This window comes from Rhinolophus sinicus, chromosome 9 (genome assembly GCF_057876585.1).
Source record: "Rhinolophus sinicus isolate RSI-liver-muscle chromosome 9, RSI-T2T, whole genome shotgun sequence".
In the NCBI taxonomy this organism is placed as follows: Eukaryota; Metazoa; Chordata; class Mammalia; order Chiroptera; family Rhinolophidae; genus Rhinolophus; species Rhinolophus sinicus.
The window spans coordinates 22,180,763-22,194,563 of NC_142509.1; the positions used below are offsets into that span (position 1 = coordinate 22,180,763).

General features: G+C 48.3%; 1 protein-coding gene across 6 annotated transcripts in view; it reads right to left on the bottom strand.

Moving 5' to 3' along the window:
• NF2 (NF2, moesin-ezrin-radixin like (MERLIN) tumor suppressor) overlaps positions 1-3,303 on the bottom strand; it is a 67,495-nt gene extending 64,192 nt beyond the window's left edge. For 2 of the 6 annotated variants that reach the window (XM_074321862.2, XM_074321861.2), the window contains exon 1: positions 2,669-3,212. In XM_074321862.2, the coding sequence (XP_074177963.1) occupies positions 2,669-2,782 (114 nt within the window). In that variant the 5' untranslated portion in view covers positions 2,783-3,212. Of the gene's footprint in view, positions 1-2,668 lie in introns of all 6 variants that reach the window. The other 4 variants (XM_019743079.3, XM_088800943.1, XM_019743080.3 and 1 more) reach the window with 4 other exon arrangements.
• Positions 3,304-13,801: the final 10,498 nt, after the last annotated feature.

Sequence of the window (13,801 nt, forward strand, 5' to 3'; positions counted from 1 at the left end):
ATGGGTCATATTTCCCTGTTTCTTTGCATACCTCATAATTTTTTGTTGGAAACTAGACAGTTTAGATAATATAGCAATCCTGGGAACTGGTGCCCCCTTTTCTGGGCTTGTTATTGTTATGTGCTTATTTGTTTAAAGACTGGCTGAAATCTATTTCCCTCACAGGGTTAAGGCCTATGACGTTTGTCCTCAGGAAGGCCATCTTTGCTTATGACCATAGGAAAGAGAGACCATAGGGCTCTCTTTCCCTAATCGTACCCAGCTGTTAAACTCCACTAATTGTGGTATATTGTGGGGACAGAGCCCCAGAGAGTGTTTTACAGGCCCTCGGCCTCACGTGGAAAGGTGCTGGCTCGGCTGTGGCTGATTGGCTGTCGGCTTTGGCCGGTTAGCCGATTGGCCGCTGGTATAACTGCTGCGGCTACGAAGGAGAGCCGAGGACTGCCGAGGACTGCCGAGGATTGCCGAAGAGCCGAGCAGAGCCGAGGAGAGTGGAAGAGGAGAGCCGAAGAGAGCGGAAGAGAGGAGAGGAACAGAGTCGAGAGAGTGGAGGAGAGTCGTCGGTCGGTCGGTTGGCGGAAAGGCGGACGGCAGGTCGCGCGTCCGGTGGGCCCAGCCTCCAGTGAGAACATAGTGGTATGACTCCCCTACCTATGGCTCCGTGGGTGTTCCTTTTTGGCCTCATCATATCCTGCGTTCTTGTGTGGGGAGCGGGAGCAGAGACCCCGCAGGCCGCCCCGCCTGAAAAATGGCGCTGCGAGCAGGCCTCCGCGCACGACAAATGGCGCAGCGAGCAGGGTCTCCCGCACGACATATATTGTTCTATTATTTTCAACAGTGCTCAGGGGGCATAACTTGCTCTACAGAGTAATCCAATCAAAAGGTGTCTCTTTTGAGGGAACAGTTCCTGAGATCCATGTTTGATATTTGTTCTGACCCCAGCAGGGCTTTTCCCTAGCTATCTTATTGCCCCATTCTCTCCTGCAAACAAGGTGGCCTACAATCTAGGTCGCATCGTCGTTCAATCCACAAATCCCCTACCAATTGCCTTTCACCAAGACCCCCACCGTTCTTGAGTACCCTTAGGCATAAACTTCTCCATAATCTGTAGCAAATGATGTCACAACCTTTGGAAAGAGATTAGTAGCTAAGGTTTTTAAGGCCTGCTTCTCCCTCCTGGCAAAATCTCTGAGCCCTTGGTGGAAGTGGGGAGGGAGGACATACACCCTGAGGTCTTCTCAGTTTGCCTCTCTGGGCTGGAACCACCTTCTCCCAGGCTGAGGGTGGGCCAAGAGTAAATGGGGCCTAGTATTTTCAGTGTGCCACACCCAGGGCACAGCCTCCATTTCATACATAGGAACTGGGTGGAAGAAAGAAGCTCCCATCTTTCATCTTCACTCAGTTTCTGCAACAAATAACCTTGGGCAGCTGAGAAACACTGAAGTTCTGCTCCTCTTGGGAAGACAGCCTTCTGACTAGGAGAGGGAGACCTGTGTTCTGAGTTGCAGCAGTCCGAAGCAGAATCTCTCTCTGCCTTGCTGAGCTGGGAGCAGGGAGGGTGGTAGTGGTCTTGGTTCAAATGCCACAAACTCTTGCCTTCCTTACCAAATTTTTATGTATTTTCTTGAATAGATGTTTCTTCACTTAATGTTTACCTTTAGGACCATTCCTAGAGGATTTGAATTTTTTAAAAAAACAACAATTTTTAGCAGTTTTATAGAGAACCATGTCAGTGGAGCTCTTCACATTGGAAGTCATGCTAGAAGTTAATCCTGTCTATAGTAGCTTTTGGGCTACAATGGTGCTACAAATATAGTACATCTGAAGAGTTAAGTAGTTGCAACTGAGACCTTATAGCCTTCGAAGCTGAAAATATTTACCATGTGGCCCTTGACAGAAAAAGTTTGCCAATCCCTGACTTAGGTCACTGCTGCATATACTGCTGGTCCACAGACCACACTTTGAATAGCAAGAGCTTAAATTACTTAAGGCAGTACTGTATTGGCTAAGAGCTTGATTCAACACCCTACTTCACCATTTACTATATATATGATTTGGGGTACCTATCTCATTGGGTTGTTGTGAGAATTAAATGTATGACTGTCCGGCACTTAGAAAGTATTCAACGAATAGTAACTGTTATCATCATGACAGAAACTATGGAAAATTTAAGATACCACCTCTTTCCTCAAAGTTTTTTTCCAGAAAATTTAAGTTTTGGAAAAAGGAAACAAGTATAGACTTCCCAATAACACAAGATGCTTTTTAATACCCGGTGTACATAATATTGTCTAATGAAGTAAAAACTCTGTAGAGCTGGAGCCTAAGCCTGACACTGAAAACTAGAATTTGCTAACACAGATGCTTCCAGCCGTTAGCAGTAACAATGAATGAAAACACGAAGGAAGTGCTTCCAAACCCAAAGCCCTACTGTAAAGGGCAGCAATTTATCTTTAATATGAGGATTTGGGCCTAGATGGTTCCTTCCGGTTCTGGCCATCCCTATCTATGCCCAGAGATGATATACGTAGAATCCCTCAAGTCTCCACCTCGACTGTCACCGCGACAGGGGCGCCCCGGTAAGTGCCAGACCCGCACGAGGGCCAGGTGAGCAGAGATTCCGCCAGGCTCCGCTCACCGCAGCCCATTCGGGCTGCCAGTTGGTTACCTCGCAATTGAACTCCATCTCGGCGTCCATGGTGACGATCCGCACGGTGAACGTCTTGGGCTGCTTCCTCTTGAGCGAGCTGAAGCTCATGCGGGAAGCGATGGCCCCGGCCATGGTGCGGGGCTCAGGCCCGGGACCTTCGCGTCCCGAGGCCTGCGCTTTGGGACTGTTAGCCCCCCTGGAGGAGCTGCACAGGCCTCAGGGCCACCATGGTGGCCGGGTGGCCAGCCTGGGAGCTGTCTGAGCCGCGCGGGCCCCAAGCGGCCAGCATGGGCCGCGAGGACCCTGCCCCGGGAGCGGAAAGGTGGAGTTGCAGGGCGAGCCCTTACGGCCGTAGGAAGGGAACGCGAGCGAGGACCGACGGGGCGGACTCGGCCCGGAGCTCCGGGACTCGAGCCGAGGACGCTGGGGTCACCCGGGGACGGGGCCCCTAGACGGCAGCGGCCCAGATCCCGCGCGCCTCTCAGCGGCTGATGGAGGTCTCGGGGCCGCGCCGCAGCCAGGCGCGCACGTGCGCGCGTGGCTGTCACCGTCCTCGCTCCGCGCGCCCGCGGGAAGTGTCCCCTCCCTGCAGCCCCCGGCCTGCTCCCTGCCCCGCCCTCAGGCCCCCGAGATCACAACTCACAGCGCAACCTAACAGCGGCCACCACTTAGACGCAGCAATTGGCTTAAAATTCCGAAGGAGGCGGGACTTTCACTCTCCGTCCCGCCTTCCTCACAAGGAATCCACCAATTAGGAGTTCTGCTCCAGCTGGAGGCGTGGGCCTCGGTTCGGAGTTGACTGGCTATAGAGGCAGTCGCTCCGATCGCTTTGTTAGTAAGGGGTACGCCTACTCTAACAAGACTGGTTGAGGCGGCGGATCCCGGCGCGCCTTTCCTGGGAAACCACGTTGAGGCTGGCCCCAGGGTAGGGGAGTCGGGTTTCTCCCAAGTCCAGTAAAGGACTGCCCTTCAGATCAAGTACGCGCCGAGTATGACGCCCCAAGGCATCGTGTTTCGGACACCCGGCGGATAATTCTGTTTGGCACTTAATAATTACATATACTGACCTATGTTTCTCAAAACATTTAAATTACTTGTGGAGGCCCCCTAGGTTCCCGGCACTCTCCCACAGATCCTTCTGCTTCTCTTTAGAAGTATTCATTATTACCGAGGAGGGGATAATTGTACCTACTTCATGGAGGTTTTGAGGAATTTAAGCGAGTTAACAAAGTTTTAGAACGGTGGCTGGCACATACTAGGTTGAATCCTAGGGAATTGCTGTTTTTGTAGATACAAAACAGTCGAAACGAAAGCATTTCTCACTTTGTACTGATTTCTGTTTCGAACCATATACGTGTATTATTTATTTTTTAAATGTCATCAAAGCTTATAACGAGTGTATATGAGGTGAGAAAGTAAAACTTTCTGTATTTAAAAACTAATTCCTAGTTTTAAATACCTCCTAAATGTTGAATAGAGACAGTTCCCTGTGTTTTAACTGAACGGTAAGCACTCCATAAATGTTAACCATCACCTCTTCTCTACAGAGGAGGAAACAGGCTCAACATGACAGCACCACTAGCTGGCTATCAACCAGATAGTGAAAGGTGAAGCTGGGACTGGAACCCAGGACTATTCTTATTCCATCCAAAGCCTGCCAGTATTAGCACTGCCCTGCCTGCTTCTCTGGTTGTGTTTGCCAAATTGCTCCCTGGTGTAGCCCCACGAACTACAGTTCTGGAGCACTCAGCAGACACTGTTGCTAAAATGATGTGGGGACAGAGCCCCAGAAAGTAGTTTACAGGCTCTCGGCCTCACGTGGAAGGGTGCTGGCTCGGGTGGTGAATGGCCGTCGGCTGTGGCCGGTTAGCCGATTGGCCGCTGGTATAACTGCTGCGGCTACGAAGGAGCCGAGCAGAGCCGAGCAGAGCCGAAGAGAGCGGAAGAGGAGAGCCGAGAGAGAGGAACAGAGTCGAGAGAGTGGAGGAGAGTCGTCGGTCGGTCGGTTGGCGGAAAAGCGGACGGCAGGTCGGCGTCCGGTGGGCCCAGCCTCCAGTGAGACCGTGGTGGTATGACTCCCCTACCTATGGCTCCGTGGGTGTTCCTTTTCGGCCTCACCATATCCTGCGTTCTTGCGTGGGGAGCGGGAGCAGAGACCCCGCAGGCCGCCCCGCCTGAAAGATGGCGCGGCGAGAAGGCCTCCGCGCACGACAAATGATAACTAGTAACATAAATCGAGCTCTTCCTCATGGGCCCCTGCGGTGCCTTGAAGCACCAGCCAGGCCCCAGACGTCATTTGTTGGCACACCCAGAGAGGCTGCTGTGGGGGAACATTATGTCCTGTCTACTGCTAGCAAATTCTCCCCACCAAACTGATGGGGGAGGGAGGAGAATTGTCTTCATTTTCATTGCTTCAGTTCTTCCCTGGGGGTGAGAGAACCAGGCTGGATTCTCCTGGGTCCCCACCAGGACATAAATCAGGGCTTTCTTTAACCCAGGGCCAAGACTGCTGACAGAAAATACCTAAGTGATCTTGGAACCCACTGAGGAGTAGCAAGTGGAGGTGGATCAGAAATCAGGGGCTAAAAAGACACTGATGGCCAATAACAGCTTGCTTTTATGGAAGGCTTACTAGGTGTTAGGCTCTGGGCTAATTGGCCAAACATGCCAAATTTAAATGTTCCTAGGGAAACATCCAGGTAGATACATAGGTCTGGATGTCTGAAGGGAGGCCAACGTCAAGAATAAAAATAGACATGATGGAATAGTATCCTGCCTTTATTCCTCACTTTGTAATACCTTTCCCCCCACTCACTCACTTATTATTTGTTGCACTAGCTGTATTCCTTTTTATATACTTATGGATCCCTTACTTAATGGCTTTTTTGTTTATTTGTTTTACTTAGATCAATACTTTATATAACAAAGTATTTCTTACATATGTAGAATTTTTAAACTTTTATTTTGAACTAATATCAGACTTAAAGTTTGCAGAAATAGTAGTTTCTCTATATGTTTCACTCAGCTTCCCCAAATGTCAACGTCTTACTTAATCATAACAGAATTATCAGAATCAAAAAATTAACATTTATATGCTACTATTAGCTAAAGTAAAGCCCTTATTGAAATTTCACCAGAGTTTCCACTACTGTCCTTTTCTGTTCCAAGATCCTATCAGGGTTCCCACATAACATTGGGTTATTTCTCTTTAGTCTTCTGTAGTCTGTAATAAATCTTCAGTCTTTCCTTATTTTTCACCTTGACACTTCTAATGAATATCGGCCAAATATTTGTTCAGTTCAGGTTTGTCTTATAAGTTTTCCCATGATGGGAATGATGTTCTAGAAGTATTTTCCTAAGCTGCATTACATTCTTTTGAGAGTAGGATGGAGATAGAAACCAGGCAAACTAAGCAGTTCTAGCCTGTCTGCAGCCTCAGGCTCAGGAAGGTGACTTGACTCATTCAACATTACCTGTCCCAGGTGACCTGGGACCTAAGACTTCTGAGGCCTTGGCCAGGATGCGTTCCAAGGTGCTATCCTGAGGCCCAGAGCCTGAATGAAAGTAGGCTGCAGGCAACAACTCTTATCTGAAATAACAATGGGAAAGAACCCAGAACATCTTAGGAAATCACTAGTACTCATCCTGTTCCATTCAGCCCTGAAATTGAAGATCTTTCAATTTGTCCAGGATGTCAGTTGCAGTGCTAGGGGCAGGCAGACCTGAGTTGGAATTTCTACTTTTCTGTGACCTTGGGCAACTTAGCTTCTCTGAGCCTCAGTTACCTCATCTGTAAAAATGGGCATAATAATAAATGATATGACATGTTTAAGAGCCCCTCTTCAAAAGGAATTACTGTTTATTGAGCACCCTCTATGTCCAAGGTGCTGTGTGACTTGCAAAAGGTTTTTACCATCTCTGGGCCTCCATTTCATCATCACTTAAAATGGAGAGAATAGGAAATGGAACTGCAAATAGCAAAGCCTAAAAGCATGCATTTATTCCACTTTTACTGAGTGCTCATTTTCATATGTATGCATTCTCATTTAATTCTCATGATTAAGTAGGTTATCGTGTTCATTTGACAGTTAAGAAAACAGAGGGGCCCAAAATCAGTTATGGGCCAAAGACCGCACAGCCTAATAGAGATACAGTCTGGATCTTAAACCTACATCTCTGGCTCTGGGCCCATGGTTTCCAAGGACAGTGTGAAGGTAACAAAGGGCCTTGTCTACAGTAGGCACTGAAAAATGACTGTTTTCTGGCCTAAAATTCATGCTCATGCCTAATTTGCAATTTGATGCTGTTTCTGTATTCCTTATTGTGGTAGATACTTTAGGTCTTGAGCTGAGATTCTGTATTAGTTTCCAAGGCTGACGTAACAAAACACCATCAACTAGGTGGCTTAAAACAACAGAAATGTAGTGTCTCACAGCTCTGGAGACTAGAAATCTGAGATAAAGGTGTCCGCAGGGCCATGCTCCCTCTGAAACCTGTAGGGGAGGATATTTCTTTGCGTCTTCCTGCTTCTGGTATCCCTAGATGTTCATTGGCTTGTGGCAGCATCACTCCAACCTTCACATGGCTTTCTCCCTCCTCCCTGTGTGTCTTTACATCATCCTCCCTCTGTACATATTTCTCTTTGTGTCCAGATTTCCCTTTTTCATAAGGACATCAGTCATGTTGGAGATTAGGGCCCATACTAATGACCTCATTTTAACTTGGTTACCTCTATAAAGACCCTATTTCCAAACAAGGTCCCACATTCAGAGGTACTGGGGTTAGGACTTCAACATCTTTCTTTTAGGGGACATGTATGGAAAAATCACTCCTGTGTTTCTCCTTTACTCTTGCACTCACAAAACTCCTGACACCAAATGCATGGGTTTTCCACACCAAGCAATTCTCTGAGACACCAGCTAGGTGTCCTAAAATACAGTTCAATTCTGACACTAACTCAAGTTAGTGTGGACCCCACAGGTTAAGGGCTCAGTTCCACGAGACTGCCCCACCCCCTTCAGATGCCAATTGCAGGGCCAGGTTGTCATCTGTACTTCTGACCAACTGGCTATAAATTAGGGTTCCCGTGACCTCCTCCTGGAATTTGATAATTTACTCAAGTGGCTGGTAGAACTCAGGGAAACACTTGGGTTTAGGGGTTTATTATATAATAAAGGATACAGATGAACAGCCAGATGAAGAGACACGTAGAACAAGATCTGGAACGATCTGGAGAGCAGAAGCTTCGCCCTGTGGAGTGGCAGTGCACCACTTTCCAAGCACGTGGATGTGTTTACCAACCCGGAAGCTCTCTGAACCCCATACTTCTGGGATTTTTAGGGAGACTTCATCATGTAGGCATAATCAATTATTAACTCAATTTCCAGTCAACCTCCCCTTCCAGGAGGATGGGGGATGGGGCTAAAAGTTCCAAGCTTCTAATGATGGCTTGAAAGCCCACCAAGCATTGCCTCATTTGAACAAAAGATGTTTCTATCACTCGGGAAATTCCAAGTGATTTAGGAGTTCTGTGTCAGGAACCAGGGTCAAAGACCAAATATTTAAACAAAAAGTGCTCCTAGTGCTCTTATCACTTGGGAAATTACAAGGGTTTTAGGAACTCTGTGCCAGAACCAGAGGCAGACACTAAATATATGTTTTCTATTATTTCATAGGACACAATTCAACCCACAACACTCCCCTTCCAGGAGCAGGTTCCAGGAGCTATATTTATGCGCGGATACTGGAAAGGTCCAGGAAAGTCCTATTTTTCAGGAGGGATGCCTTCTGTAAACTTTATATGATTCAAAAGTTTGTATTCCAAAACCCTACTTTCCCCACAGGAATGAATGTAAAGTAGGTGATGAAATGCATTCGCACAGCTCATAAATCCACAACCATTTTGCCATAGTTTTGCTTTTGATGTTGCTTTGTATCTTTGCGGTATTATCTCTACCCGCCGGCACTCTTCTAAATTAACAGCACCACCTGTCGCGGAGGGGGTTCAGTCTTCGTGGTATTTTATTACATCCACTATCCACTCAAAAGAGGGCGTATTTTTTCAGCACTAGCATCTCTACTTCGTGAATGCGTGAATGATTATGTTGTTATAGCTTTTTAAAGTCGTTTATAACGATAGCGAATGACAAAATAACAGCTCAATAGCCACAAGAAGCGGTTGCAAGAGACCATAGCTACAGCGTGATTTGCTCCATAATGACGCACTGTGGTCATTCGTTTCCCTGCTACAGTGGCGCCGCCTTGTGGCAGTAGCGTAAACACAGTTCGTAATTCATCCCGACGGCTTTGAAATTGCTCCATACCTGACGAGTTAAAATGTTTTCCATTTGTATGATTTCCAATTTATACGTGGAATGGCACTTTGTTAATGTTTTTATGTGGCACTGCGTCAAAGTTCCATAATTCATATCTGCATATGAATGCATACGACAAAAAGGCTGGGACTTGGCAGTGTGGCTCATGTCCCAGCTGAGACAAAAAGCTTTCTTGTCCCTGTCACTCCTATTTGGGCCCCATTGGAGCTGGGGATGCAATTCTGAGAGCAGTTTGGCCCTAGCATAAAAGCCCATCAATAAGGAACGGGTGACACTGCCACAGCTGGGTAATTTGTCTCTTTGCTCTTCTGCAGCCCATTCGGTGATGATCTATTTGTCCCAGAGAATAGATGATGGCAGGTTTGTCCATATTTTACACTTATGAACCTGCCTGCTCCTCTCCGCCTGGTGCTGCCCATCTGTCTTTGTCCCTGGCTCCTCTCATTTCATTTCACAAATTGGGCAACAGGCCTTGGAAATGATTTATGAAGGCAGATTCCGTAAGGGCAGCTTCCGGGAGGAGGGGAGGGAGGAGAAGAGATGGGTCAGCTCTCTGCAGAGAGGGGAGGGATGGACAGGTTCAGGAGAAAGAGATGTCACAGACTCAGTGGTGGATGGGAAGGGACCCCAGAGAGGAAGGGGAGAGAGAAATCGTAGGGCAGAAGACAGTGTGCTGGGGAGGGCTACTCATTAAAGATTCCTTGAAGAGCTGAGCCCAAACCTTATTAAGTTGGGCCTAGTGCAAAGCCTAATTATGGTAGCCGGCCTTCAGGACCGCCCCTATGACTCTTGCATGTTGGTATTCACACCCTTGTAAAGCCCCCTTCTATATGGAGCAGGGCTAACAATGTGTAACCAAGGAGATAATGCAGAAATGACAAGCAGGACTTCCAAGGCCAGGTTATAAAATTTCTTGAAGTTTCTACCTTACTCTCTCTTGGATCACTCATTCTGGGGGAAGCCAGCTGCTATGCGGTGAAGCCACCCAAGCAGTGCCTGGTGGCAAGGAACTGAGGCCCCTGGGCAACATCCAGCACTCTTTTACCAGGTGTGCGAGCACCCCACCTCGGAAGCAAATCCCACAGCTCCTGTCAAGCCTTCATAGACCAAACCAGCGTCTTGACTGCGACGTTGTGAGAGACCCTAAGCCACAAGCAGCCCAGCTAACCTGAAGTCCTGACCCATTTGAAACTGTGCGAAACAATAAGTGCTTATTGTTTCAAGCTGCTAAATTTGGGGGTAATTTGTTCCACAGTAATTGGAAATGGTCTAATTCCTTATTTTTGAAATTGTTGTCCAACATCTATCGGATTTGCTACTCAGAATGCATAGTCCATGGGGCAGGAATCCATTCATACCAGCTGCTCAGTTAACTGGCATTACATGTCACTGAGTGCCACAAAGAGAGGCCCCTGCCCTACTCTTTCAAGCAGGGTATATGAGTTAGTCAAGCAAGGAAAAGATTCTGGGATAGAGTGGCTCTGTCCTAGGGAGAGGGATAGGGCCAAACCTGATTTCCCTGGGACAGAGGGATTTCCTTGGATGAGCGACTTTCAGTGCTAAAACTGAAACAATCTGGGGTAAACTGGAATGCATTGGTCACCCTAGCTGGGGTGGGGTTGGGGTTCTGAAAGCCGTACTTCCAGGGAGCTGCCACACTATGATTCATATGGCATGGGGAGGGAGACCTAGCTCCCATCTCTCCAGGTCACAGGTGGGAGTGTACTTCTGGAACCACCTATTTGATCCTTCTGCCTCACTTAAGTGGGAGGAAATGGGAGAACCCTCTTTGGAAATGCATAGACAAGCATGAAAGGCCGCAGTTCAACCTTCCCGTATTCTCCCTGACAGAGACAGCCAGAAACACCAAGAATTTGGTGATGACTCTCAACTTAGATCTGGAGGGCTGGCCCCTCCTTGTCCATGGGCCCTGGGTTTTTCCTGTGGTTTCAATGCCAAATGCCCTCTATCACGTGGCCAATGAATTGCCGATGAGTTGCTATGCAGTCTCTGTTGGCATACCCAGTGACAGGTCATCAAGGCTGCCCATGCCATTGTTAGAAAAGTATTCCTTGTTCTGATTATGCCTCCACATCATCTCTGCCCTTTAATTATATTCGATGGTGCTGAACAATTTGAACCCATTTCTTCCTGGCAGCCCGTTTACATACTGTGCACACATTGCTTCCCTCTGCCTACGGTTCTCCTTGCCCTGCTCCCGTCTCCTGGCAAAATCTCCCTACTTATCCTTTTTTTTTTTTTTTTAAGGAATGGAATTTGTTACTTCATTGATTTATTTACTTTTTAAAGATTTTATTGGGGAAGGGGAACAGGACTTTATCGGGGAACAGTGTGTACTTCCAGGACTTTTTCCAAGTCAAGTTGTTGTCCTTTCAATCTTAGTTGTGGAGGGCGTAGCTCAGCTCCAGGTCCAGTCTCTGTTGTTAGTTTCAGGGGGCGCAGCCCACCATCCCTGGGAGTCAAACCAGCAATCTTGTGGTTGAAAGCCCATTCTCCAACCAACTAAGCCATCCGGGAGCTCAGCGGCAGCTCAGCTCAAGGTGCTGTGTTCAGTCTTAGTGGCAGAGGGTGCAGCCCACCATCCCTTGCGGGAGTCGAGGAGTCGAACCAGCAACCTTGTTGTTGAGGGCCCACTGGCCCACGTGGGAATCGAACAGGCAGCCTTCGGAGTTAGGAGCACGGAGCTCCAACTGCCTGGTCCACCAGGCTGGCCCCCCTACTTATCCTTTAATGCTTAGGTTCAAGGTCTCAGGCCTCCGGTAAGACCCAGTGGAGGCGGTCACTTCCACCTCTCCACACCTGCCACACTCAGATCCTAAGAGAAGGGCAGCTCCACTGCATGACTCAGTGCGCCTCCATCTACCTATCTGGGTTTTTCCTGAGTAGCTGTGCCTGGGAACCCTCCGATCACACTGACTTCCAGAATGAGGAGCTCACTCCGTTTTGGTCCCTCTGATAACCCCAAGGAGCCACTGGGCCCAGCTGTGTCTCTAACCCCTCTCTGTGCTTTTGTTAACACAGAGAACAGGCCTCAGGCTCACAGCCTTCTGCCTGAGCTTCAAGGCAACAGCCACACTGTTGTTTTCATTGCATTTATTTTGACGAGTCTACTTGTTTACGCAAGTGATTCATGTTTCCCATTTATCATAATGACATACAGTTGCCTTTTAAAATAAATCACACATATAATACATGTTCATTGTGTCAACTTTAGAAAACACAGGAAAAAAATCATAGTTCGAGCCTCATTTTCTTATAGAAGTCATTACTGACCCTCAAATTCTATATACGACCTCCCTTTTTCTCTTCCTCCCCATTATAAGTCCTCATAGCTCCCCATACTTCTTCATAGCCTCTATTGCAATTGGCAAAAATATCTTTGTGTATATTGTTCACTTACTCAGCAAATATTTTATATGTCAGGCAGGAGAGGTGAGGGGAGAGAGACCTAAGGTGTCTGCCCCGGAGGGACTCAAAGTCAGTGCTGATGTGATTTTGGTCTCCCCTATCAGGACTCACATTCCCAAAGTGATGGGGCTTGTTCTGCCCACCTTGGTGTCTCACAGCCTGGCACAGGTGCTAGCCAGGGAGACTCGATATTTGCTGAAGGAATCACAAAATTAAAGCCTGCCCTCCACTCCCCCACCCTAAGCATACCAGGAGGGAGCCACGGGTTAGAGTTAGAGAGCGGACATTCTTTTGGGAGGGTGTGCCTCCATCCATGTCCCTTGGGAAGGACTAGGCCTCTGGTCCACCCAGTGGTGCTTACAGGGTCTAGGACCCTGCTGAGGTCTGTGATCTGGGGTGGGGAATTATGGGCTGAGAAGGAATTCGTTTGGAGGGCAGACAGAAAAGCTAGGCAGGGCAGGACAGCGTGATGCCCCAGGAGGCCCAGGCAGAGATGGTAAAGGGGATGGAAAGAGAAAAGGAGATGATGGAGAGAAAGCATCCCTCATAGTCCTGTCTTAAATTGTTGGGGAGGCAGTCGTTTCTTTGCTAATGTGATAAACACTGGACTGTGGATCGCTCCTCAGAAAAATGCACAATTTCAGGGGGTTACTGACTCCTTGCCCCCTTATTCTTGAATGCCCAGTTAAGAATCCCTGGTATTGGGCCAGCCCGGTGGCTCAGGTGATTGGAGCGCCATGCTCCTAACTCCGAAGGCTGCCAGTTCGATTCCCACATGGGCCAGTGGGCTCTCAACCACAAGGTTGCCAGTTCAATTCCTCGAGTCCCACAAGGGATGGAGGGGGCAGCACCCCCTGCAACTAAGATTGAACAGGGCACCTTAAGCTGAGCTGCCACTGAGCTCCGGGATGGCTCAGTTGGTTGCAGTACGTCCTCTCAACCACAAGGTTGCCGGTTAGATTTCTCCACTCCGGCAAGGGATGGTGGGCTGTGCCCCCTGCAACTAGCAGCGGCAACTGGACCTGGAGCTGAGCTGCACCCTCCACAACTAAGACTGAAGGACAACAACTTGACTTGGAAAAAAAATCCTGGAAGTACACTGTGCCCCAATAAAGTCCTGTTCCCCTTCCCCAATAAAATCTTTAAAAAATAAAAATAAAAAAATCCCTGGTATCATAGTTCAACGCTCCCATTTTACGGAGGTGAATACCGAAGCCCAAAGTGGGCAAAGGGCTTGCTCAAGGTCACAGAGCATGTCAGTAGCTGAATGGCAGGTACTCGGAAGACAAGCACCCCAACTTCCGCCCATGGTCTACCCAGCTGGGGGCGAAACACCTCCGCAACGCCCACCCGGAGGAGGGCAGAGAAAGGCAGGCAAGCCGGAGGG